This window comes from Podarcis erhardii (genome assembly GCF_964252035.2).
Source record: "Podarcis erhardii genome assembly, chromosome: 2".
Classification (NCBI taxonomy): Eukaryota; Metazoa; Chordata; class Lepidosauria; order Squamata; family Lacertidae; genus Podarcis; species Podarcis erhardii.
Window position 1 is genome coordinate 6197567 of NC_138498.1, and position 27984 is coordinate 6225550.

At 50.2% G+C, this 27984-nt stretch overlaps 1 protein-coding gene across 1 annotated transcript; it reads right to left on the bottom strand.

The window, feature by feature from the left end:
• Positions 1 to 184: 184 nt before the first annotated feature.
• PRPF40B (pre-mRNA processing factor 40 homolog B) lies at positions 185 to 27862 on the bottom strand. The gene is given in 27 exon segments (XM_081844403.1): positions 185 to 960; positions 1110 to 1238; positions 4317 to 4378; positions 5177 to 5279; positions 6188 to 6268; positions 6502 to 6597; positions 7650 to 7787; positions 8730 to 8846; positions 9562 to 9653; positions 11005 to 11137; positions 11139 to 11144; positions 12090 to 12223; positions 13160 to 13310; positions 13514 to 13622; positions 14591 to 14755; positions 15020 to 15084; positions 15302 to 15404; positions 16414 to 16581; positions 18091 to 18121; positions 18222 to 18342; positions 19208 to 19318; positions 20875 to 20900; positions 21479 to 21506; positions 22535 to 22615; positions 22699 to 22848; positions 23947 to 24039; positions 27739 to 27862. Coding segments are annotated over 27 exon segments (2589 nt in total). The 5' UTR covers positions 27742 to 27862; the 3' UTR covers positions 185 to 867.
• Positions 27863 to 27984: the final 122 nt, after the last annotated feature.

The following is a 27984-nucleotide window of genomic DNA, read 5'->3' on the forward strand; positions in this document are numbered from 1 at the left end:
TGCCCTCCTCCGAAAATCCCCTTCCTCACTATGCTGGTGAGCAGACGCAGCCTCAGATTTGTGGTATGCAACAAAACACACCTACCCCGATATTTTTCCAAAAGGTCCAAGAAAGAAAGATAACCCAAGCTTCAGATTTCTCAAATTTAAACCAATCTTCTACAGGAGGCCCACCAGAGAAGGATAATTCTAGTCCAAGTTTATTATAAATATTGTTTGAAAAATCCCACTGAATCCTCAACACACAAGGGGTACTGCAACCAGAAAGAAGGATCCAGTCACTGAGACAAACCTTCAAAAAAAAAAAGAAGAACAAAAAACAACCAGAAACATACATCCTGTCCCCATTCCTGGACCACATTCCCCAGGCAGGGCTGATGCTGTGATAAACAAACTGGACCCTGCCATTCTGGTTCTAGGCCAAGGAGGCTCCGAGCAGGTGTAGCCCTGGTGAAACGTCGAGAAGAGATGCCATTTGCTCCTGTGCTACGTTGCCAACTGATGCACGGAGGAGCCCCTAACCCTATTCCCCCTAATCTTCTTCAGGCTGGATCCCAGAGCTGGTTCTGAATTTTAGGTCCAGACAGTACAGCCTAATCCTTCCTCCCTGTCCTGGTGGCTCCGTGCAGACAGGGGGAATCGATGGAGGCCGTCCCTGCCAGTGGGCAGGGCCCGCTCCCGACTCGGAAGCAAGCAGGGGGGGTGGAGGGGGGCACTGCAGCCCAATTGTGCAGGTTCCGGGCCAGAGCAGTGCACACGCTTGGCTTGGGCGCTGTCGCAGCCAAAGGAAGGCACAGCCTACGCAGGAACAAGGACCAATTGGGTCTGGCGTGTGTGGAAGGGGAGCCTCAAAAGAGGCCGCGGTGGTTACTGGTCACCCAGTTGCTGCAGCAGAGTCCGGCGCCGACGTTCCAGCTCCCCTTCACTGAGCTCTTCGCTCTCTGAGGTGTCCCAGCCGCTCTGCCAGGGAAAGGAGCGCGAGTGAGAAACCCCAGCACCTTTGCCCGCCCGCCACCTCACCTTGCCGCCTCCTCCTCCTCCTCCCAAATCCTTCTTGCCTCTTCCCACCCACCATCCCTGGTGCCGTTTGATTTCCTCCCAGGGCTCACCCGCTCCCTCCTGGTGCCCCGGGGAGGGGAGTGGCCTCTTCCCTCAGGTCGCGGAGGGGCCTTCTCTCGCTCCCACTCGTCGGGTCGGCTCGGGTCCTTCTTGTGCTCAGCTTCGCTTTCAGGGCTGTTCTGTAAAAGAAGCAGCTTGCAAACTCGAGGGCAAAAGGGGCCTGGGCTGGGGCAGCCGACGGGGGGCTGCTAGCGGCCCAGCCAGCTCAGCGGTGACCAGCCCAATATAGGGAGGAAGGTGGCAAAAGCGGAGTGGGCTAAGGCAATGCAGAAAAAGACTACAGACAAGGTTGTGAGGAGTCTGTGCTGAGATAATCAAAGAGCCTTAACTGAGAAAAAGAACCCCAAGGGGAAACTAGCTGGCAAGTTGTGTTCTGGACACAAGTGACCCTGCTTCTTTCTGGATCCCTAAGCAATGCAGTTGCTGCTGCTCTGATCAGAATCCAGCAGTACGGCTAACCTGAGGCCCTCCTGGAGTTCTTGGGACTCCAATTCACATCAGCGGCATCCAGTATGGAACAAGAGTCAGGGGTGATGGGAGCTAGGAGTCCCGTGGCATCCGGAGGGCTGCACAGGTTTGCCCACCCCTGATTTTATAAAATCTGTATCTTTGATTACAAAGTTTCCAAGGTGGCTGGCAATATCAATGCAAAATATAAACAAATAAAAAAAGACAACACAGTCAAATGGAAAGAGCAGCAGAAGCAATAAGAACCAGTGGTGGTAAAAATCTGGGCAAATAAAAGCACTTTAATTTTGTGCCTGAAGCTAATCCAAGTTGAGTGTCGGCTGAGCCGCCTCTGAAAGAGAACAATACAGAGCTGAAGGGGCCACTGCAGAAAAGGCACTGTTGCTGTCGTCACCACTTGGCCTCTAAATGTGGGGAAAGGATACAGATATTTAAATCTTTATTCAGAAACTCCTCTGGTTTGTGATTTCATAAGGCATTGCCCTTGTGCCTTCAAGTACATCTTTGCAATCATAAGGTCTAAAATCTTTATTTGAAAAAGAAAGCTGAGATGCTCAGGATGCTGCCTTTTGTACCAGATACTGGGTAATGTGCTTGAACCATCATAGAAAACACACACAAACACTTCTGACCACAGAATCATAAGGGCATGGAAAGTTTTCTGATTCTAATCTCTTTTCCCCGTGCTCTGAAGCAAAACACTCCATCACACTTTACCGCCTGTGGATTAAAGCACATAATGTCATTTACAGTGTGCCAAAAGCAGGCCACAGACACGAGAAAGTGTTAATAAATGAATAGTTGGCTAATGGTACCTAAATAGCTCTGACTAATGGTCCAAGGACACGTGCTATAACCACAGAATAAGAAAACATAGGTGCAGATCAGCCGTCCTGATCCTCCAAACATGAAACAAATCCAACCCACTGGATTTTCTAGCAGTCTCTGAAGCACTCGAGGCACTTTCAAGCACAGAACTTTTACATCTGCTCAGCTCACCTGAAATAAAAGTGCTTTTTAGTGGAATCACAGTTCACACACTCAGCTGGCAACCTTTCTGCGTGCAGGAATCAGATGCAGAGAAAGCAAATGATGGACAGGTATGTCTGTGTACATCTATGTGTGTGAAGCCTGCAGGACTACAGCATCAAATGACGGCTCACATATGGATCTCTATGGGCACATTCGCTCCTTCACACCTCACCTTTCGACTGGGGGTTGGACTCGATGGCCCTTGTGGTCTCTTCCAACTCTATGATTCTATGATTCTGCAGTCACACAGGTCTCATTCTCATGTACACATATGTGGCAATGCATCACTTGACTTTGTTCTACACAATCCTTGCACACTGGGTGATTTGACAGCAGAACGTGTGAACTGCTGACAACTAATGTGGCCTTAGTGCATGTTCTCCCTATAGGACTGGACACGCGATGACTCCTTTGCAATCCCACAAACAGAACTTGTGCGTCAGCCTCCATGCGCTTCAGTGGACGCAGTCCACACTCAGCCTCCATCCCCTGCAAATGCCGCCACTCATTGCGTTGTACATTAAATGGGAGATGATACCCATAAATACAACATAATTGTGCACTGTGTACAGAACTATGCATCCTGAGAAATTTAGCTTTCTTTCTTGCTTTCTTTTTTAAAAGAATCCCTTAAATACTGCAAATATATACTAAAAATCTCAAAAATGCAAGAAGTTGGGGTGGGGAGAAACCAAGCAGGATTTCTTAAGGTAAAAGGGGCTTTCATACCATATTGACATTCACCATTACAGACACAGAAACATGAGTAAACAGCAACAGAGGAAAAGATGCAGCTAAGAGGAAAATCTGCTTAATTCACACTACAGAATCACAGAACTAGAAGGAACTTGGGAGACCATTTAGTCCAGCCCTCTGCTGGACAATCGCAGGGCTCTTGCAGCAGCAGCAGCCTCCCTGGCAGATGGGTCCTCCAACCTCTTATTACTCTGTTTCCCCGAAAATAAGACAGTGTCTTATATTAATTTTTGTTCCCAAAGATGCGCTAGGTCTTATTTTCAGGGGATGTCTTATTTTTCCATGAAGAAGAATACGGTACACATGCTGGTATTCCGGGGAGGCCTTATGTTCGGGGGTGGCCTTATTATCGGGGAGGTCTTATTTTCAGGGGTGCCTTATATTACAGCGAGAGGCAACACTGGAAGTAGGTCTTATTTTCAGGGGATGTTGTACTTTCGGGGAAACGGTAAATACCTCCAGCCAACAAGAGCTCTGCACCTCCTGAGGCCAGTCTCACTGCCAGTCTCACTATAGGAGAAGGCTCCTATAGGGTTCCTTCCTTCCTTCCTTCCATCATCTATCTATCTATCTATCTATCTATCTATCTATCTATCTATCTATCTATCTATCTATCTATCTATCTATCTATCTCTATCATCTGTCTGTCTGTCTGCCTGTCTGTCTGTCTGTCTGTCACATGGGGCTCCCACCCAGCTGGCTTCCCACCCAGGCAATGACCTGATTTGTGTGCCTCCACCCCTGGGACAAAGCCATGCAGGTCACAGAACTCCCATTTCCCGATTGGTCAGCATGGAACACACCTGGCCTTGCATTCCTAACAGATCCCTCCCCCTCAACGGTCCCCAGAGACCTGGCATTGGACGTATTGCTCCAGCCCCTTGCCTCACCCGCACCTGTTTCACCTGCGTCCTGCCACTGCTTGCTGCCGAGGGACTCACCGATTTGTGCCTCTTTTTCTTGCTTTTCTTCTTCTGCCTCTTGGAGCGCCTGGTGCTGTGCTCTGCGGGCGGGGGGGGGGGGGGGGAGACACAGCATGTGGGTGCTGCCATCCCTCAGTGGGAGCAGGCAAAAGACCCGCCTGCAGGCACACCTCCATGGATCCCTGCCCATTCCAGACAGAGGAACAGACGCACCACTGGCTGGATTCAGCAGGCAGGCGGAAGGGTGGCCAGGGTGTCACGTGATTCATGTGGGTGCCAAAGCCCCCTCACCCATACTGGATTACCAAATAGGCAGAGTAGGCACTGGCCTATGGGCCCCACGCTTTTTAGGGGCCCCACCCCTTGGTTTATTAAAATTGTTGGTTGGTAAAATCACAAACGTATTAGGAGATAATTTGCAAGGGAGCCCCCGAGATTTTGACTGCCTAGGGGCCTCCATGGGGTTTAATCCAGCACTGCCCCTCACATACAGCGAACGGGTTTCTGTATACCAAAGGTGGGGAACTTCACACATGGCCCTCCAGACCTCTCCTTTTGGCCCTCAAGACATTCCCCAGGCCACACCCCTCCCTGGCCCTTACCCCCCCACCCCCAGCCTCCACTTCTTCCGCCTGGCTGGACTGCATCTTCGTACTGTAATAATGGCTCTTGCTGGCCTCAGTGGAGAGATGCCCATGTAGAAACATCTGCCTTTTGCGTGGCTGGCCAGCACCCTGCTATGCTGAGAGAAGGGTGACACCCCATTGTCTCACCCCCACCCAGGAAGGTGGCCCACTATGGCCCTCAGGCAGAGGAAACTTCCCTCAGAATGGCAGTTTGAATCAACTACTTGGCTCCGCAAAATGCCCCGCTCTTACCTGAATCAGGTGACGACGACGGTCCTGAACCAGCCGATTCTGAATGGTTTCGTTTCTTGCGCTTGGCTGTGCGGTGGGGGTGGTCTGAGCCTGACTCTGAGCCCTGGGGGGGAGAAATTTGCACTCGTCAGTCACCCCCTCCCAGAGGGAGGGCAGACTAGCACTTGGGAAGCCCGGCATGCCATTAATAAACCACAAGACATCACAAGGGCTAATCATCGCCAAGCATGTCAGGGAGGAAGGTCTTAGGCTAGCTCACTCCCTTTCTGCGCATATTTCTACCCGGCCTGGGAGACCCTGACGGACACCACCTACTGCTGCTGAAGAGGCCAGAGACCATCTTACTTGTGAGCTCTGCACAACCTGCTACTCAGGATGCCTCAAGACTATCTGGGGGCTTTGTGGTGGTCAGGATTTGACCTTGGAGTTGCTTAATTTTTACTGTATCTGATTTAATGTTTTTCTGTCTTGTTAGACCTTTTTATGAATTATGTAGGGATTGCTTAATTTTACTGTATATGTACTGAGATGCTTTCATTCATGAAAACGACTTAAATTTTGGAGGTTTTTTTGTAATTATGTAAATCTTATGTCATTATGTAAATCACTGCCAAGTGAGGAGGCAGAATCCTAGGGTGATAGAATGGACTCTGTGTGTGCTGTGTGGACACACATGCCAGTTTTGGATAGACAACTCCCTGCAAGTGAAAAATCTAGGACACCCATGAAAAAGTCCTAGGCTAGTCTGCTCCTTCTTTGCTGATATTTCTTTTTTTAAAAATCACAGGCAATTGTGTACATGGGGGTGCAGTCTACTCTCCCACCTCATTCCACTGCCGGTGTAGGCCACTGAGTTTCTCCCAACACTTCTTGCTGCAAAAACACCAACCCAGACTGAGAGTTTCAATAGGACGGGGGAAGAAGGCTCTCTGCCATTTGGCTTTGATGAAGATGTATCCTGACTTCAGTCACCCTCCTCCATCCCTTCCCACCACAGCCCCCTAGGCTCACCGAAGCAGACCGCTTGCGATGGTGCTTCTTGGGCTTTTTGGTGTGTTTCTTGGCCTTGGCGTGGAAATGCTGGCACTCGGTCTGTGGGGAGAGGGAGACAGAGCAGTGTGCATGTGTGTGAATCCAAATTGCAGAAAAAATCCCAAGCTGGCCCTTCTTCTGGTACAGCCTTCCTGGCTTGTTGTCTTCTCCACTACTCCCGTCCCCACTACTTCAGCCTCTCAACATCAGGCAAGCCCACCCCACAGATCCCCTTAGCGGAAGTTCCTGTTGAGGCTCAACCACTCTGACCCTCCCAATCAGCCCCTGCTCACCTCTAGTAGTTGCAGGAACTCACGGAAAAGGCGGATCCGCTCTGACTCCAGCGTGATCTGCTCAAAGGCTATGTTGTTGACAAACCGCTCTCGGACCTGGAAAGGAAAGCCAAAAGGGGGGAGGGTGGATATGTTGGAGGAACTGGACATGGAGGAAAGCGTTAATTTCCTTCATGAGCACACATCACCCCAAGTATGAGATAAGCCAGCTGCTATGGCAATGGACTTGTACCATAAGTGATTAAGGCATGTTAGCTCAGTACTCAGTCAGTGAGTCTGTCCATGAGTCGGAGTCTGTTTTACATCTTTAAGCTGCAGCAATAGAGATACCGGTAATTTGTGCTTGTATATCTGTATCTGCAAAGCCTACAAGCTGTATGTATATATCAATGTTTGGAACTGTATTACTGAAGCCTTATCCTCTACAGCAGTAAACTATTTTGGACCTTAAGCCTCTGTGTGGTGACTGGAACTGGAGGCAACTTCTACTGCGTGGGAACCTCAACCTCAGATTCCCAACAGGATATCCTAACCCCTCCTCCTCAGACAGGAAAGGCTTTAGGTGCTTCACACAAAAGCTGCTAGATTATTACTGATGGAGGGAGTCATCCAGTGGCAATTAATGTCTTCGGACACTAAAGTGTTTGCATCAACTGAATTAAGACAAAGAAAGTTTTCTAGGGAAGATCAACTTTAGGCTTTGGAAGCAGTCATTCCCAAAGTGCATGCTGCAAAAAATGAAAATAAGTAAAGGTTCCCATGAGGCAGAGAGCTGCTATTCACTGGGTTTGATAGAATCATGTGATCACTCTTGATGCAGAATAATTACCTGCCCTCCAAAGGAGGCTGCCCAATGCACCTCTGCATGTGTCAGTACACTAGGCATTTAAAAGCTGTCTTGCGCAGAATCAGACCATTGGTCCCCTTTTGCCCAGTACTGCCTATGCTTACTGGTGGTGGTTCTCCAGGATTTCAGACAGGAGCCTCTCCCAGATCCCCAGGAATTAACCTGGGACCTCCTATATGCAAAGCACGTGCCTTATCTCTGAACTTCAGCCCTGCCTGTTTTCCTCTCTAGTAGCCAATTCATGCAACTCTAGATAAAGGCAGCTGGAGCTGGTGCTGCAACCGAGCGCAGAAAACCTCACCTCATCCCAGGCAGTGTTGGGTTCCAGTGGAGGAGCTGCCTGGCGCAACATGCTCTTGAATGCCGCCTCCTTGCGCCGCATCTTGCGAGTTTCTTCCTTCTCCCGTTCACGCTCCCGTGCCTCAGCCTTTTCCAGCAGCTGAGGGCAGGGAAGCAGGGAGCATCACTATACGGCATTCCTCTTATCCTCCGCTGGTCACAGAACCCGAATGGCCCTTAGGGATCTCTCTCATTCCTTGCACTGAATGAGCAAAATTATCCTCCTTGCCAGATCAGGCATAGGAACATACAAAGCTGCCCTAAACTGAATCTGGCTATTGGTCCATCTAGCTCAGTATTGTCTACACAGACTGGCAGCAGCTCTCCAGGGTTTCAGACTAAAGCTCCCATCATTCCTGACAACAGGCCAGGCATTCTGGGGCTGATGGGAGTTGGGACAACATTGAGATTGCCAGTGTTCCGCACTGCCCACCCCTAGCCTAGCATCTTCATCCAGTGAATCCCAAGTCCTAGTATTATGAAAGAGGGTTGAGGGTATCCTGCTCCCTATAATGTGCTCCTACAGTCTCCACTGCTCCCAAGGAACATTTATTTGGAGCGAACAAGGGGCCAGTCACTGTACTGAAGGGGCATGTTGGCCCCTGCCTTTCAGATGCACTTAGCTATTGGAAATTGTGCCGTACGTCTTGTGCAAGCAACTCGGACTCCTCCAGGTAACCTATTTATAGAGCACTTATCCTGATATGCTTGAACAAAGCTTATGCGGAGATTAGACTACTGAGGATTATTACTGTGGCTTTCAGCCAAGATGTAATGCTACGATGTGCATTCATCCTGATTTGCTTGTGGGATATTGACATGTCTTCTCACTGATCATTTGTGCATCCCACTTTTTTCAACGCATTTCCCCATCACTTTCCATACAGCAATCAGTCCAATTATTTCTCTTCTTTTTGAAAGTGGAACTGACATGTGAGGGCGGCAGATCCCTTTAACTCACTTTAATCACACAAACCGCATTCGCTGGAATCCCTCCCACTGACAGTCTGGAGGCACACTGACGGACCCCTGCCCTACTCACACTGTTGAAAGTCAGCTTAATGTTGCCGGCATCCAGCGTGGCAGCACGCTTGTCAAAACTGATGACATGGGCGAAGTCCTCAAAGGTTGTGTTTATTTCTACGCTGAAGCTCCGGTCCTACCAAGGAGAGATGGGGGGGGCACAGAGGAGAACAACAGAATTAGGAATTCCCTTATTTCCCTCCAAAAACCACAAAGTTATCAAGAAAGCCTGTTCCTAACTACTCTCTCCAACATCTGTTACATGTCAATTTCACTCATTACTTTTTTTTAATTCAGAAAAAGTGAAATTGACACAAGGTAGATGTGTCATACCTTGGTTTTCAAACGCCTTTGGAGTCGAACATTTTGGCTCCTGAACGACTGAAAACCAGAAATGATTGTTCCAATTTTCAAACGTTCTTTGGAACCCAAATGTACGACACAACTTCCGCGGCTTCCGATTGGCTGTAGGAGCTTCCCACAGCCAATCAGAAGCCGTGCCCTGGTTTCCAAACGTTTTGGAAGTCAAACGGACTTCCGGAACGGATTCCATTCGACTTCCAAGGTACCACTGTACTTGTTTCTCTTCACAGTGAAATTGACACAGATATGAAAACATGGCAGATTTTCTGCTTGTGAAGGAATAACGTTTCAAATGACACTATGGATTCATTGCCAAGAGAAGAAGCTTCTGGAAGAAGAACTGTGATTGCACAGAGGGAGAAGGTGCAGCCAGCTCTGGGATCATGGAGAGAAGCACAGGTTGGGATTCAGGAGAGGGAGCAGTAGACCAGGAAGAACTTATGTGTTTCATTCTCTCCATGTCCCTCCAATGCACACTATGGCCAGACCTTCAGAATGTCCTTGATAATCTTCTTTTCATCATGGAAGCGGGCCTTCAGGTCTTCCACGTAGAACTTGAACAGGTCCAGTGGGGTGGAGCCTGTGGAAGGGGAGAAGAACACATCCCATTATTCATGCCTGCAAGAAGGAGGTTTTTTAAGACAGTGGCTTTCGAACTGCCCCAGGATTCCTTAGACGTTTATCAGCGGCCCAGTAAATGACAAGACAACAATCCCTGGTAGACCGCTACCAGTCCCCCACCTCACCCAGTAATCTGCAACAACAGAAGAACAGAAAGTGTGTTCTCTGGCTCACTCCCAGTTCAGGCCAGGTGAAAGTGAAGAACCCTGTATCAATGGAAGACCCTAGGACATGGGTGAGGCAGATGTGGCTCCTCAAGATACTGCTGGACTACAACTCCCATCATCCCTGACCATCGGGGCCATTTTGGCTAGAGCTGATGGGAGCTGAAGTCCACAGCTTCCTCACCCCCTACCTTAAAAACATTCTCCAGAATCCTGTGCAATGTACAGAGATTCAACGGCAGAAAAATCCATGCAGAAAATGTATCCCCCCCAAAATGCAGGGAGTCTGAAAAACACTGAGATAAGATAAGTTGCCTTAAAAACTTGAATGAAGCCAATGGGTGTCCCCAGCTCAGAGCTGCTAGCTCTGGTTCAAGGGCTTCAAGCATCAATCTTCATGCTGAAGATCCAAGGTTCAATCCTCGATGTTTCCAATTAAAAATCTGAGGGCTTGGATCCACTAATTAGAAATGATGAAGGTTGTCTCTGGGATCTTCAACAGGCTAAGCATGTTCTCCTACCTCTGAGTTATACCCCCTGAAAACTAAACTAAACTAAAAAAGGGGGCAGAATCTAGGAATGGAAGCTCCCCAAACCCTCCAACCATCCTTTTCCTCCACTGAGCACTTTTCATTAGCAGAAGAGTGCTTTTTAATCCCATGAAACAAGCCATGTTGACCACCATAAGAACAAGAGAGAAGACAATGGTCTGTCTCTGGAAACAACCATTTTTACTGATGCCCCAAGCATTTTGGAAAGGGTTCTTTCCTTCTTCAGGGGCAATTCCTTGCGGGTGGGGAGTTGCTTTCTTTGTTTTTGTGGTGCTTTTAAACCCTAGCCACACTGACAAATACCACTCTTCATAGAAGTTGGGCTCCGAACGTTCCGCGGTTGACAGCTTTATCTTCCCATTGGTTAGCTGGAATGCCCATCTTGTCACATTGGCTCAACTAAATCACTACCAGGAGCACAACCCAATACAGAAATTCACCCGCTCCTGTGGAACTTTTTTGTGTGCTCACACCTACTGCTCTATGTTGGGCTTTCTGCTCTCTCTTTCAATACATCCCAGGCACCTGCCCTTCGGATGGGGGTCGCTATTGGGAAGGGGGTGGGGGCAGGGGCTCCTGTCCATCGTCTGCTTACCAGGCTGGCCCAACATGTTGGCAAAGCGTCTGTCGGTGCTGAGGGAGGGGTAGAGCTCCATCCAAGTGGACATGGAGTGCAGGCGCCCGCTCTCGTGCAGCTCGTCCAAGAAGGCCTGAGCAAGAAGCAGCCTGGTTATTCTACGATAGAGCGAGAGAGATCGGGGAGTCAGCCCCTCCCCCATTTACAGGCCCTGTCGGGGGCAGGGCGGCCCGTGTGCTCCAAAGCAGGCCCCCAAACCCCACATTCCCCCTAGGCAGCCCAAACACAGCTCATATTGGGAGGGGAAGGGGCCATTTTATTAAAAGACCTCTTCTCCAAACATTTCCTAGGAAATCAGGAATACTTTTCAGCTCAAAGCAAACACTGTCTGTCTCAAGAGCATGCAAAATAGGCTCTGCCTTTGCTCTGTTGCCGAACCATCTTAACAATTCCTTTATCCTCAAGATAATTGCAGGGACATAAAGGGACGCGGGTGGCGCTGTGGGTTAAACCACAGAGCCTAGGACTTGTCAATCAGAAGGTTGGCAGTTCGAATCCCCGCGACGGGGTGAGCTCCCGTTGCTCGGTCCCTGCTCCTGCCAGCCTAGCAGTCCGAAAGCACATCAAAGTGCAAGTAGATAAATAGGTACCACTCTGGCGGGAAGGTAAATGGTGTTTCCGTGCACTGCTCTGGTTAGTCATGCTGGCCACATGACCCGGAAGCTGTACGCCAGCTCCCTCGGCCAATAAAGCGAGATGAGCGCCGCAACCCCAGAGTCGGTCACGACTGGACCTAATGGTCAGGGGTCCCTTTACCTTTTTTTAAAGCAGATGATTACAAATGCGGCTACAAGAGAGAGTGTATGAAGCTGCCTCGTTCCCATCAAGCCCATGGTCCATCTAGCCTAGTAATTGCATACTCAGACTGGCAGCAACTCTCTGGGGTGTTAAGCAGACATCCCCCCCCAACCCAGGCAGGGACTCAACGGGGACCTTCTGCAACCAAACCATGTGCTCTGCCCTTCGGCAAGGCTGCCTCCCACTTCCCAAACAGGGGCTCAGGGTTCCCCCCACTGATCGTGACCCCCCAAAGCTGCAGCTACCTGGAAGGCTTCCCTGTTCTTGCGCTGCTGGCGCCTCTCCCGCAGCCGGCCGCGCTCACGTTCCTCCTCCTCCTCTCTTTCCAGGGTCCGGATGTGCTCCTCAAAGCAGATCAAGGCATCCTCCTTGTCCATGTCTGAAAGAGGTGGGAGGGGCCCGAGCTCAGCTGGGCAAGAGGGTGGATCACTCTGGGCCAGCCAGGTGGGGCAGGCTACAGCACAGGGAAACAGGGAGGGGAGTCTATCATCTCTGGCTGGGGGGGGGGGATCTGGGTGGAGAGAGGCATGTGGTGCTGGAGGGGTGGGGTGGGGGTGGCAGCAGCAAGGAGAGCCAAAGGCCGGGACATCTGAGCACTGCTTCTGTGCCTTATAGCCCTAGAACCAAAGCTTTCAGGACTTCTGGAAAGCACAGCAAACTCAAAACAGGTCACAGCCAAGATGCCCACGCCAACAGAATACATTTATTTCAAGGGGTTAATCACAGTACAGTGGTGCCCCGCAAGACGAATGCCTCGCAAGACGAAAAACCCGCTAGACGAAAGGGTTTTCCGTTTTTCGAGGCGCTTCGCAAGACAAATTTCCCTATGGGCTTGCTTCGCAAGACGAAAACGTCTTGCGAGTCTTGCGAGTTTTTTCCCTTTCCCCCCTTTTTCTAAGCCGCTAAGCCGCTAATAGCACTAATCCGCTAAGCTGCTAATAGGGATGCTTCGCAAGACGATAAAACCGCTAGACGAAGAGACTCGCGGAACGGATTATTTTCATCTTGCGAGGCACCACTGTATTCAGTATTTAGGATTTCACGGCCTCAGGGTCTCCCTTTATTTTATTTATTAGCAACAGATATAGACTTGGATATTGATAGGTGTCTCAGCTTTTCCCACTTGCAAACGGAAGGGCTCCACCCCACCCCATTAGTGAGTCTTTTTCTTACTGATGCGACATTTCTGTCGTGCGCACAGAGCCTCAAGGAGCCCCTGTGATTCTGGAGCTTCCACCTGGGAGGGGTGTGCGTTCGCCTAGGGGGCTTTGTGCGGGGAAAGAGAGAAGGACTAGGGAGGTGGAAGGCGCCTCACTTTGCAGGTCTTCATCCTCGGCAAAGCTGGGGTTGTCCATGAGGTACTGCTGGGCTTCGGACCAGGTGGTCTGGAAGCTGACGCGGCTCATGCTGTCCAGGATGCTCTTCAGAGCCTGGATGTTCCTCTTGCGCAGCTGCTTGGCATGCTCCTGGGTGGGGGGCAGAGGACAGCGTTGGGGGACGGAACCCACCCCAGCAGGGCACATGGCTTCCTGCCCCCAACCTTCTCCATTATGAGGACTGGGGAGGTGAGGGGCAGGGAGGGAATTCTGGGAGATGGAATGCCTGGATTCTATGCAAACAATCAACCACCTCTGTCCTCCTTTGCTCACACTCCTTGTTTTCGTTTTACCTTCTCCTTTTTGGCCAGGAAGAAGAGAACGTCATCGTAGATCTCCTTGCGGTCACGCTCTGGCACCACAGCCCACACTTCCAGCTCCCCAAACATCTGCTCAGCTTTCCTGGGGGGACAGGAAAAGAAAGGAAGCAAGCAGCAGGGGGGTGATGCTGCTGCTGTGTGGTCAAGGAGGGGGGGCATGCACACAGAGACCCTCTGCCACAACCAGGAGCACCAAGCTCGATTCTTCTCTCTCTTTTTAACTAGCACCTGGAAGCTTATTCCCACATTACATGGAACACAGGTACATGTGTTCGTGTGAAAGGGTGTGCTCTTGCTGATTTGTTCAGCTCAGCTAGCTGTGTACAGAGGTACGTAGGCTGTACGCTTGCTGCACGTCAGGTGCAAATAAGGGTACGAGTGTACAGCTCAGCTCTCTGACTGCAACATGTGAACACTCCTACTGGAACTGTTGGAAAATACAGGGCTAACAGGAACTCTGGAGCCTGGTAGAGGAATCTTGCAGGCTGGAGCTGGGACTTATGCCCCCTGATCTGCCACAGAAGGTATGTGTTGCTTCTTCTTCAGGTACCAAGGGGAGCAGAGGCATGCAACAACGGCCATCGTGATTGGCCAGGCTTTAATATCAATAATAGGCGGTAGGGGCCTTCTCCCTTGCATGGTCAACAGCAACCAGAAGCTACTTCTGCTCTGAAATTCAAACTCCAGATTATTCGGCATTTCCAGTTCAAACCCCCTCAGTTTCACCAATGAGGACTCTGAGCTGAAGAATGATCCCTCCCTCCTGGTGTAAGCTTGATTGGTGGGTCATGCCAGACCCCAACATGGAGCCTGGAACATGATGACTTGCACTTGACGCTGCCCACTGACTGGGCAGACATGGAGTGACACCTCCTCTGTCCAGGGCCAATCAAATCAGACTCAGAACAGGGTGGGAAGGGCCAGGAAGAAACCTGCAGGTGCCCTAGCTCCCTCCTTGAAGAGCCTGAAAGTGCCCCCTACTCAAAGAGAACTACCGCACTGGGATCCTGCCCCTCTGCAAGAAACCCGTCTGCAACTTTGGTGCTCTACCTGTAGCGGGTGATGGAGCTCATCTTGCTGTGCTGCTCCAGGAAGCGCTGCAGTTCCTCTTTGGCTTCCTTGGCCCGGAGCCGGGCCTCTTCCTTCTCCTCCTTGTCCCGCTGAGCCTTGTAAGCATTGAAAGCCTGCTTCTTCTCGCTCAGCTTGGGCAAAGCGCTGGGGCACAAGGCAAGAGGGTCATCAAGGGTTGCTCTCCAGGGACGGCACCCAAGGGGTGAGGGAGAATGGGGGGCAGTGGAAGCGGGGGCAGGAGCGCTAGGGAATTCCCAGCCACACAACACTCTGGGCCAGGCAAAGTCTAAGACTAGCTGGACTTTTTCTCCTTCCTGCAACAGTCAGGATTTCCAGCTGTGCAGTGAAGCAGGCTGAGGGCTGCAGCGACATTGTGGGGAAGGAAGGGGTGTTCGTTTCAGACTGTACCTGAACCGCGGGTCAGTGCTTATGAGCTTCATGGCCTGCTCCCACGACGCACTTGCTGGGACGCCCTGGAGCCAGAGAGCAGCAGCACTTCAGCCAAAATGGCACCATCACCTTCCCATTCCAGCTTGACTGGCCCCACCCTTTTCGCCCCTCATCTCAGGACCAGTTTACACAATCGTAGTCAAGTTTTTGCCTGGACTGCGCCAATGCAGGCTACGTGTTTGCTCGTTCCTAGGAGGGAATCTCTGGTCCTCCAGCCCACCCACCTGCCCCTAGCAGTACCTTGTCCTTGAGCAGCTCCTTAAAAGCTTGTTTGGCTTCTTCCTTGTTGCTCCAGGCATTGCCAGGGCCACGGTCTTCCTCATCTCTCCGGACAGGATCACAACTGGCCCAGGAAACAAACAACCCCCCCAAAGGTATCAGATGGAGCAATGGGCATGCCAGCGCTCAAGGGTTTCTCAAATGAATTCAGGTCTTCCCTTCTCACAATGGCCAGCCAGATGCCTGTGGGCAACTCACAAAGAGGACCTAAGCTCAATACTTCTGAGTCCCAGGGTACACAGAGGCATTCCACACCTCTGATACTGGATGCAGTGCCCAGCCATAATGGAGGTACAGACACCCCCAACTTCCACACATAAGGCTTTGTGGACGGGGGTGAATGAATATTAAAGATGGTTGCAGCAAGAGTTCTACTTCCTTCCCTTTACTCCTGCCACGCACACCCATCCCAACCTCTTGGCAAAGGGTGGAAACTTCAGCATCCCTGAAGGGCAGGAACTCACCAGCCCCTCCCTCCATGGAGCCAAAGAAGCGGGCACTAGAATTCTAGCCTGTACCACTTCAGGCAGACAGTGGGCATGTCATGTTGTTGTTTTTCTTAATGCACCTTAATAAGAAAATAAAACCTCCCTGTTTGTACGAATCCAGCACATCAGGGACAGGGCCACACTAAACCTTTTCTCTCTGGTGTACTAGGCTGTTCTATGCCCCCAACGGGGAAAAACAACAACAACCAGCCCACACCTCCTGTGCTAAATGCACGGCAAAATGACACACTCCAGAGCTCTATGACCACCTGCAGTAGTGTGTGTGGAGGGGAAACTGTGGCTTATTTTGCAGGAATAGAATACCACTTCCATAATCATCCCCCACTTGGTGTTCCCTTTCCAATTCCCGAAGGTGGGGGGGAAGAGACTCCACAAACCCCCCGTTTGAAAGCCAAGCCTGGATGGGGGAGCCTGTAGCTGTCTATGTGCTGTGGACCACAAGTCCCATCATCCTTGGCCATCGGCCATGCTGGCTGAAGCTGATGGGAGCTGGAGTCGTCGTCCCCCCAAAACCCAAAGAGGGCTTAATCCCACACCCTCTCTGTCCCCCGCCCCTCATGCCACCTGCTTGCGATCTCCTCCTCAGCTGCAGTCGGCCCGCCCTCCGTGCCTGGCGTTTCCTGTCCTTCGATGCCCCCGGTGCCTTCTGTGTCTGAGGTGGCTGCGGAGGATGGGGTGGGGCTGTCAGGGCCCGACAGTGGCGCCTCTGGTTGCTGAGGCTGCTGTTGCCTCCTAAGGAAGAGGACAAGATCAGGCTTTGGAATGCTGTGCGCCACAACACACACACAAGAAACTGGCACCATTCATGTTGGTGTTGATCTTTAAAGCCCTAAACGGCCTCGGCCCTGTATACCTGAAGGAGCATCTCCACCCCCATCGTTCTACCTGGACGCTGAGGTCCAGCGCCGAGGGCCTTCTGGCGGTTCCCTCATTGCGAGAAGCAAAGCTACAGGGAACCAGGCACAGGGCCTTCTCGGTGGTGGCGCCCACCCTGTGGAACGCCCTCCCATCAGATGTCAAAGTGATAAACAACTACCTGACATTCAGAAGACATCTTAAGGCAGCCCTGTTCAGGGAAGTTTTTAATGTGTGACATTTTAGTGTATTTTTGGTGTCTGTGGAAGCCGCCCAGAGTGGCTGGGGAAACCCAGCCAGATGGGCGGGGTACAAATAATAAATTGTTATTGTTGTTGTTGTTGTTGTTGTTATACATAGCTTGGTGGTGTTCTGGATCCTTTGCTGTCCCTTGAGGCTCAGGTGCCCTTGGTGACATGAGAGTGCCTTCCATCAGCTTTGGCTGGTGGCCCAGCTACGCCCCTATCCAGACAGGGACAACCTAACTTCTGTCTCTTATGCTCTGGTTATACATGGGGCTGCCTCTGAAGACAATTCGGAAACTTCAGCTGGTACAGAATTCAGCGGACAGGTTGCTCAGCACAGGGAAAGACTGTTTGAGCATATGATGCCAATCCTGACCAACTGCACTGGCTGCCAATTAGTTTCCGCGCCCAATCCAAAGTGCTGCTTTTGACCTATAAAGCCTTAAATGGCTCAGGGCCGCAATACCTCAAGGACTGCCTTTCCCAATATAAATCCAACCCGGACCCCGTGATCAACCTCTGAGGCACTTATTCATGTGCCTTCTCCCATGAGAGGTTCGGAGGGTGACCACATGAGGCCTTTTCTGCATTGGCTGTATGTAAGCCATTCTGGGAGCCATTTTGGGCTGAAGGGCAGGGCACTAATGATCTAAATAAATAAATCACTAGCCAATAAATAAATAGCCAAATAAATAATTCTGCCACCCGCCAAAGAGATCTTTTCTCTCCTTGTCAAGGGCTAGAAGCAGGGGAAAGAGAGAGAGAGATGCTGAACAAGGCTAGCACACCATAAAATAGGGCCTCTGGGAGCCTTGGAAGTCTCCATCACTGTGGATCTTGCCTGAGCCTCTTCTGGAGGTGGAATGGATGTTTTCAAGCTTCTTGCACTGGCCATAAGGGTTGTGACCCTCCAGGTGTTGCTGGCCTCCAAATCCCATCAACCCCAGCCAGCAGGGCCAGTGGTCAGGAATGATGGGATTCGGAGTTCCAACAGCTTCCCTTACCCCTTGCTCTCTCTAAAAGCAACTTCAACACAAGAAAGTTAGTTTTTTGGATGCTGAATTCTGGACCCCATGCCAGATTGTTAAGCTGGCCAGAGAAGAAGCCCTTCCTCACGCGAAGCTCCTCCACAAGGACTTACTCTGCTTCTTCTTCCTCTTCTTTGATCAGTGCTGAGGAAACAAAAGGCAGAGGGTGGTTACCATGGTGATGCTTGAGGAAAGGCAGGGCCCAGCCCCGGCCTAACCACCTCCTGACGGCCCAGACCCTCACCTTCAATGTCATCAAGGTCACGGGGACGGGTCCAGCGGGACTCTTTGCTCTGAGTGTTGTAGTAATAAGGTTTCCCGGTCTCCGAGCGGTACTCACGCCAGGGGCAGCGTGACAACAGGAGCTGAAGGAGGAGAAAGGACACCTTAGGAGCTGCCTACGCTCTTCCTAAAATGGTGGTGGTGACAAGGTTCCCTCACAAAAACTTCCACCACCACCCCCTTTTTAAAAGACAGAGTCAAAAGGACTATCTGTATAGTTGTGCGTATGTGAAGAAGCCAAAGCCCAACACACTGTCACAGTCCAGAGTGACCAAGAGACAAAATGCAGGATGAGGCTATGCAGATGAGAGCAGGCGGGGGTGTCATTAATTGGGGCACAAGAAGTCAGGAACAAGCTTCACCTTGGCTGCAGTGGAGTCCCCAGATGCACCCCCTATTTATTTATTTATTTATTTTTACTTTCCCCGGAATTTGCAAATGGTTGCCATTCACTCCTATGGGATAGAACACTGTAGCGAGAACCAAGCCTCTGAATACCAGTTGCAGGTGGGCAGAGTGTGCCTGTTCTCGGGTCCCGCTTGCAGGTTTCCCACAGGCACCTTGCTGGCTGCTGTGGGAACAAGATATTGGACTTGGTGGACTACTGGCCTGATCTAGTAGGCCTATTCTCATATTCTTTTGTATCTCCAGATATCTGGCAACCTGCTATCATGTCTCCTCTTAATCTTCTCTTCTCCAGGCAAAACATACCCAGCAATTTCAACCATTCCTTGTAGGATTTGATTCCGGGAACCCAGATGTGCTTTTTCTTTGGGCTGCTTCTGAATAAGCTCACAGGATTCCCCCCTCCCTTTGTCCCTCAGCTCCTATCTCTGGTCTGCTGTCCACTCCTCAGCATTCAAGATAACTCAACAAAGAGTAAGGCATCTATGTTTTGAATCTTATCTATGCTCCGCCCCACCCTGCAAGGCTAACTAGGGCTCTCACTTCTGCCTTGGACTTCAGCTCGTCTGGCTTTTCCCAGCTTGACTGTTTGGTTTCAGAATTGTAGTAATAAACTCGCCCATCTGGAGCCCGATGCTCAGTCCATGAAGGCTTCTGAGGAAAAAGAGGAAGAGAAGGAAATGAGACACTTTGCGGCAGGTTTCTCTTGCATGGATATCTTACAATCACACCATCTCAAAACAGAAACTGGAACTGAGCAAAAAAATTAAAATCCAGTATTCCTAGAATATCAGCTTCCATTTTCAATAAGTAGTTAAAAAAAAAAAAAGCAAGTTTCTAGTGCCTGTGATTATGAAGAGAGGGTTCAAACCATGTAGGCAACACCACGAAAAAATCTCCTAAGTCTCAGGGTTGTGGGAAAGGGTGCCTAGTAATAAATTTCCTATAGTCAAGGAGTTGGGAGGTTTTAGTGCCATGTTTAGTTTTATGAGACGCAGGTAGCGCTGTGGTCTAAACCAATTAGCTTGCCAGTCAGAAGGTTGGCGGTTTGAATCCCCACAACAGGGTGAGCTCCCGTTGCTCGGTCTCTGCGTCTGCCAACCTGGCAATTCAAAAGCACGTCAAAGTGCAAGTAGATAGATAGGTACTGCTCTGGCGGGAAGGTAAATGGCGTTTCTGTGCGCTGCTCTGGTTCGCCAGAAGTGGCTTAGTCATGCTGGCCACATGACCCGGAAGCTGTACGCCGGCTCCCTCGGCCAATAAAGCGAGATGAGCACAACAACCCCAAAGTCGTCCGCAACTGGACCAAAGGTCAGGGGTCCCTTTACCTTAGTTTCTTTACCGCTTCCCATAACAACCAGAATAAATTATGCAAAAGAGGGAAATGAAAAATAAGCTGACACACTGCTTACAAATATACGCAACCACACTTGATTTCTTTCTCTGATCTATATCATCAACAAAATACCCCTTGCAGCTGTAAGAGACCCTTCCTCAAGGTTCCTCATCTGAATCAGGAGCTCAACAATCGTATACACACACAAACTCCCCTCCCCTCCCAGGGCTCCTTGTTTTGTTCCTTGTTTCCTAACTTCTATTTGGGGATTTGCTTTTGCACAAATCCAGACGATCTGGCACTAGAGGAAAAGTGCCAGAGCAGATTGCTCTTCAGTCTCTCAAAACAAGGCCCAGCAACATGAGCACAAGGTTTCTGGGACAAAATACCCATGAAGTTATAATGCCACTGTGCAAGGCAGGTGTTGGTGGAAGCGGCGGCAGCAAAGCACAAGCCACACACAGCAGATGCCCACTGGGCAGGTGTTACGCAAACCACTTTCTGCAGTATTAAGAACAATTATAACAAATGACAGTCATAGGAATAGGGTGGGTCTTCTGCTTGCCACTGAGCTACGCTTCCTCCCCATGCGTTGTGCCTCTTCCTCATCATAGGCACTATCCAGTCAGTGCCTCAGCCACACCTCTACACAACGTCCACATTGACACAAATAATTGTTCCAGCTGGGGGGAGAATCACATTTTCTCCAGCAACAGAAATAAAAGCTGGAGTTTTGAGCGCTGGGAACATGCAAACTAGCTGACCATGGAAGTGGAACCTTGAAGGAGGCTGCCCTTAAACTCCCCATAATAAAAAGAGTGACAACTGAGCATTTAATTCTTCCTCTGAAACTGGTGCTTGGCCAGTTACTTACCACAGGGGCTCCTTGGGTCGCCGTGGCTGCAAATCAAGAGAGCAGAGATTAGACCAGGTACAGTGGCTTAGCGCTGAAGAGGTTCAAGCTTCTAGGAACCAATTTCAATTTCTCTATAAAGGGGGAGCAAAAGGAAGCTTGCAGAAACCACCATCTCAACTGGACTGGCACTGGATGGTAGGACTGCCAGTGTTTTCTGGTTAAAGGTGCTGTGCCTTTGAGAGCAACAAATCAGGCAACATTTCAACGGGCGTAGTTAATGCTCCTCTCTGCACTGAGAGGCTACAGCATGCAGCCGTAGAAGGCACAGTAACTCCATTGCAGTGGCGTAGCGTGGGTTGTCAGCACCCGGGGCAAGGCAAGTAATTTGCGCCCCCTAACCCGTGGATTTGCGCCCCCTAACCCGTGGATTTGCCCTAACCCCAGAAGTTGCGCCGGGTGCGGCCGGCCCCCCCTGCACCCCCCACGCTACGCCACTGCTCCATTGCAAAGAAAGACCAGGGTGAGGAGCAGCAGGTTTCTCTGTTGTTGGATTTTTCACACAGAGCCTGCTCCTGATCTGGATGCACCCTCCCCTCAAGGACAAATCCACTGGGATACTCACCACTGGATGGGTCTGTTGCAGGACCTGCCTGTCAAAAGAGAAATGGGAACTAAATCAAGGAGTTTGGAACCTGCTCTGTCCGTAACTGGAGGGAATTTCTGAGCCTCTTTGCCCTCGAGGCACTCTACATGTTGCAAAAAAATTGGCTAGGCAAAGTGACTTGGAGCAGAGAAGTGGGAGGCATGTGAAGAGTTAAGCATGTGTGTGCACGCTCATCTGCACAAGTGCTGCTGCTGCATTCTAAGTCACCCCCTCCCATGACAACTTTGCTCTTGAAAAACAGGCCACTGGCCTCTCCTCTTGCCTATTTAATAAGGCCCAACAGCAACAACTATCTCTTTCAACACTCATCCACATACCCAGATGCTCGAGATACATCAAAGGACAGCAAACACTGCCACATCTGCCTGGGCCAAATTGATAACACGACCCACAGCTTGGTCACCCTAGCAGCAGCAGCCAGCAGGAAACCCTTCTCCAGTAGTGTGGCCAACCTTTTTCTTTTTGACTTTGTCGTCATCAAGAGCACCACATGCCACATTCGGAGTAATAAACAAGTCAGTTTCAGCGGCTACTGCAGTACACGTGCAACCCTTTGTGCCCCGGGGTTGCTTCGCCCTCTGCTGGCAGGGAGAGGCAAGCAGGAATGTAGGCCACAGTCAAGATCATGGGTAGGCAAACTATGGCCCGGGGGCTGGATTCGGCCCCATCGCCTTCTAAATCCGGCCCGCGGATGGTCCGGGAATCAGCTTGTTTTTACATGAGTAGAATGTGTGCTTTTATTTAAAATGCATCTCTGGGGCATTATTTGTGGGGCATAGGAATTCGTTCATTTCCCCCCCCCCAAATATAGTCAGCCCCCCACAAAGTCTGAGGGACAGTGGACTGCTGAAAAAGTTTGCTGACCCCTGGTCAAGATCAAAAGGCTGTCCTACTGATATGCAGGCATGTCACCAAACTCCTAGTGTGAGTGCCATTACCAGCAGCCTTGCCACAAACTGGGGACCCTTATCTCACTATAACCCCCCGAGATCTATGCCCCTGCCAGATACTCACCCCTCCAGAGACAGCAACAGGCCCACCTGGCACCCCAGGCATTATCATCCCAGGCAGCATTGGTGGTACCATTGTGGGCATCTGAGGGAAACAACCCAAAAATGGTATAAGTCATAAGAAGATGGTCAGAAAGACAAACAAAGGCTTTGTGGGAAAGGCCTTACCTGTCCAAGGGGGGGTGGTCCAGGCATGGGTGGGATCATTGGGGGAGGAGGCATCATGCCTGGAGGCATGGGCGGCATAGGGGGCGGGCGTGGTCCCAATGGGGGCAATCCCATTGGAGGGAACGGAGGTGGGATCCCAGGATGAGGCATCTAGGAGTAAGGAGAAAAAGAGAAAGAATACACTCCAAGTCGCACGTATCCAAAACAGCTGCTAGCAACCATGGCATGACTTGGGCCTCTGTCAAGTAGAAGCAAATTGGGTCCAACATCAGGGCAATAAGAAGGCAACATTTTCACAGGACTACCCCTCCCACAGCAGCACTGCACTTCAACAGATAGGGAGGGCAATTGTGCGTATATACAAGCTTACAAAATCCTACCGCAGACATGGCGAACTGGCAGACTGAAGTCCAGGCAATGGTCTCCAGTCCACGTTTCACATGCTGCAATTCCGCACCATGACTCAAGTAAAGGAAACGTGTAGAAAGACAACAGGATCTGAACTCTACCAAAGCCTGTAATGACCTTTCAGACTTTCACAGCATTTCACTGCCCACGATTGACAATGATCAGGAATGATTGGAGTTGTAGTTCAGCCACATCTGAAGAGCCACAGATACCCCACTCCTGTCTTATAATTTGCAAAGCACCATCAACAGTATTGGTGCTATATGGTTATTATGATAACGATTATTATTTTGCTGCTCCGGTATATAAAGAGTAGATACAAACACACACTCGTGCCACTTTCACATGTACAGTGGTACCTCTGGTTACGTACTTAATTCATTCCGGAGGTCCGTTCTTAACCTGAAACTGTTCTTAACCTGAAGCACCACTTTAGCTAATGGGGCCTCCTGCTGCCGCCGTGTCGCAGGAGCACGGTTTCTGTTCTCATCCTGAAGCAAAGTTCTTAACCCGAGGTAATATTTCTGGGTTAGCGGAGTCTGTAACCTGAAGTGTGTGTAACCTGAAATGTATGTAACCCGAGGTACCGCTGTACTCAAAACACATCCTCACATTTATTTAATATTAAATTTATTTCTCCCACACACAAACACACACTTCGCAGACAAAGGAGTCCAAGGTGGCACACACAGCGATGATAAAGTAGGATGCATCACCTGTCACATATAACACCTTTATACACTCTCGTGTGCACGCACACACACCATACACCCCGTTGCATAGGATCAAGGACCAGAAGGCAGCTTAACATGCTGAGCTACAAGCTGAAATGCAACTTACAAAGGGAGGAGGCAGAATTGGTGGTGGCGGTGGAGCTGGAGGAAATGGGGCCGGCTGCCCAGGCGGAGGGCCACTGCCTGAATCTGGAGCTGACTGCAAAGAGAGAGGGGGAGGGAGAGAATAAACGTGGGGTGGTGGTAATTGCGAGTTTATTGCTGGGGAGGCAGCTAAAGTGAAAACTGGCACAAGGGGTATATATTGGGTTTGGATGGGGCAAACCCAGGAATAAATCTCCGCTCAGCCTGCAAAGTCCACTGATCCCCCTTTGGCAAGTCACACTCTTGTAATCTAACTTCTCATGCAGTGTTATGAGGTTAAAAATGCCAGTCTGAACTGCAAGGATGACTCCAAGTGTTAGCTGGCCTTCCTCCAGCCAAAACAAAATGACTTGCTCCCTCTTTTCAGTTACAGCATAATTTGCATTTAATGTGTTGCTCCCCTAATCCTTGCCTTTGCCACCCCTTTGCTCCCCCAAACTAGTTTTTCTGGATCTCCCCTGCTGAGTTTGTTAGAATATACACATAATAAGATCCCAACACACGATGAGAAATACTTTTCGCCCCAAATGAATAGGCTTCAGTGGCTTTCTTTATTCTTTTGTGAAGTACATGCGCAAAAAACTGGCTTGGGATGCTACTGGCAGGAGACTCAAGTGTGCCTTTTGGTTAGGAGAACCAGTCCAGGAAAACAGGCTAAGCCAAATAAGAAAGGGTCTGCACAATCCTAAACAGATGAAGACGTCCCTGGAAGCTAACAACTAAAGTCCAAGGATGCCTGCCTTTCCCTGTTGCATTTATTGCAGGTACACTGCCTCCGGACATAGCAATTCTCTTTAGCTATCATGGCTATCAGCCACTGATCTCTTTTCTCGCTGAATTTCTCCAGCCCTTAAATAACAAAAGCAAGCAAGCTAATGGCCATCTCCCCAGCTTGCAGTAGTGAATTCCTAATGTGTCTGTGTTCCCAGTCAAAGTGGTTTGCTTGGTGAGCACAGAGTGGCTTGCCCAGTGGGGCAGAGCTGCAGCAATAGCCTCTTGGCAGCAATGTCACTGGTGCTTACTGGGAGAGGAAAAGAGGCAGCAAGCTCAGGACTGTGTGTGGAAGCACCAGATTGGCTCCGCTAGACCATTCACATGGTCCTGACCTTGGCCCTCCCAGTAAACACTTGTGGGGAGGCTACTGTTGTAGCTCCATCCCACTGGGCAACCCTCCTGCACAAGACAGGTCTTTCTCTGTGGTGTCTCCACAGTCATGGAACTTTCTCTCAGTTACCATTCACCATTTCTGTTCTGGCTTTCAATAAAGTCTTAAAAACTTGTACCTTCCCCTACTGCTTTTTCTTAAGAGATTTGGTGACTTCACGCCATTTCTCTCTTGTGTCTACTGGCCTGTATCTAATCAGTGCTTCGTATTCTGCCTGATGGTCTACTGTTTCAATTTCTCTTTGTACATCACCTTACAAAGGGCTTGACCCTGAAAAGTGACTAGTAAATAACTGGGATAAATGAACAAATAATGAACATCCATTAATGCACTTCTGTGTGAAAAATGCACTTCTTTTTGCTATTCCTCCTGAATCTACTGCTTGTTGGTGATGCCAAGTTCTGACACTGGATGTTTCTTTTGTCCAACGCCATTCATAATTTCATAAAACCTGCCGTCCCTTTAATAAACACCATAAGCTTAAGGCAAATGCTCCAGCCTAATGATCCTTTCAGTTGCCCTTTTTCTATATGACAAGTGGAGGATGGCCAGGTTTGGAAAGCAAACTTGGATTAATGGGCACATACATAGAGATGAACTTGTAGGAGATGAGGATGACTGGGAGCAGAAATGGAGAGTAATAAGGAATGTTGCATGAGCAACAACATTTGGTGGGAAATGGTAGCCTATCTAGAGAATGGCTTCAGTTGTTCACAGTAAACCAAATTTTGGCCTACCATGACCGGGCAAACTGTTGGCTCCTGAAGAACTCCCACCCACTTTTCCTTCTACCACAGGAGTGACACATGAATGGCACCAATGTGTTATTCCCTCCAGCATAAGAAGATCCCAGATTTGGAAAGAGTTGGGCAGGGACAAGACAATTCTGAATTGCCCTCTTCTGTAACTGAGCTAAAGGAAATCTCAGTGTGGGGACATAGCACCTAGCCCCAAATTTATTGCCCTAAATCAGAACATAACAAGCTGCCTTGTATCAAGTCAGATGATTGGTCTCTGTAGCTCAGCACTTGTCTACTGTTCTTCAGTCTTGGGTCCCCAGATGTTGCTGAGTAACAACTCACATAATCCCTGTCCATTGGCCAAACCTGTTGGGGATGATGGGAGCTGGAGTCCAGCAACATCTGGGGACCCAAGGCTGAAGAATCTGTCCTGCCTGGAGATGCCAGGGATCATCAAGCTAGGGACTTTCTGCATGGAGAGCATGGGCTAAGCTCCTTTTCCTAACGAGTGACCTGGAAGACCCACTCTTAAACAGGGAAGTCATGGGGCTCTTTCAGCTTCTTGCATGGAAGTTCATTCTACTGCACTCTATCAAGGCTTATTCCCACATAACTCCCTTTTCACTTCTGTGCTGACATCAGCAAACTTGACACTGGTTCCATCCTCAGGGTAGCTTTTACAATCTACTCTGATGCTCTCTGCCTAATACTGAAGTGATTTTCAAAGCCCAGTTCACTGTCTGGAATGGCAGTTTGGATCCCACTTCGGCTGTGGAACAGAAGTATTTTATATACACATTATCTGCCTATGCATGTGTGTCCATGTATAATGCATACCTATCTAGGTCAATGTGTCCATGTATTTGTGCCTATACCTTTGTGTATTTGTCTGCAATGTCTATCTGCAGGTGGGCCTTCAAACATGAATCCTTCCACATGTGCCTATACTTAGATGTACATGACAAATAAAGATTACTCGTATGCAATTTATGTTTAAAGGTGCCTATGTTTATGTATATTAATCAGTGCATGTATTTGTACATTTATGTGCTTTAGCAGGTGTTCGTACCTATCCCTGCAAGCATACATCAGGGTGTGCATGGTATGACACATCCCATTTATTGCTGCGTGCTTGCTCCCATGGACAGTGTTTGTGTGTGAGTATAGATATAGACGAGTGAGTGGGCATGGTGCAGTAGACAGGGTGCCTGTGGGAGACTCTGGTTCAGATTCCTGCTCAGTCATAAAGCTCACTACTGGGTGGCCTTGGGAAGATTGCTATCTCAAGTGAATGTAGCTTCTCCTTGTAATCCCAAAACAATACTGTCAGCTTCAAATTCATCCCCTGGGCTAAAGCCGATGTAAAATCTACACATGCTTTATGTGTGCACCTATTCCCACATCTGCACATGAGTGTTTGCACATGTGGGGTTCGTGTAGTTCTGCATGCACCTGTAGAGAGATCTGGATGCTTTTGCATTTTTTCCCTTCCTTCCTGGCATGGTGCACGCATGTGTATCTAGTTGCACAAACCAGGGTGCCTCACTATCCTGCTGCGCCCCCTCCTCCCGGCCGCCTTCCAGCACCCACCTCATTGCTCCGAAGCCTCCCGAGCGGGAGCAAGAAAGGAGAGGAGGAGGAGGAGAAGGAGGCGGGTGGGGAGCCCCATCCCCATTCCCCCTTGGGTGCAAAAGATGTGGGGGCAACGTGGCGCGTGGAGGATGTCCCCTGCGCCCCTCCCTCTCCCTTGCAAGCTTCCACCGCGCGCACACACGCACCCCTCCGTCCCCGAACCCATCTCCGCCCCGGATCTTCGGGGGAGGGGGAATAACAAAGCGGCAGACATTACCATGGCCGAGCCTCGGATCAGCTGGGCGTGCAGGCGGGCAGCTCAGCCCACCCGGCAGTAAGGGCGGCCGCGATTGGAGGAGGCGGGCGGAGGGAGAGGGAGAGGGAGAGGGAGGCGGGCGGGCGGGCGGGATCCCGGGGGGGGGGGGGCGGGCGGGAGGCAGAAGCGCGGGAGGCTGGAGCTCTCCAAGGGCGAGTGGGGCGGCAGGCCGGGCAACTGAGCGGGCCAGGGGTCACCCAACCGCGG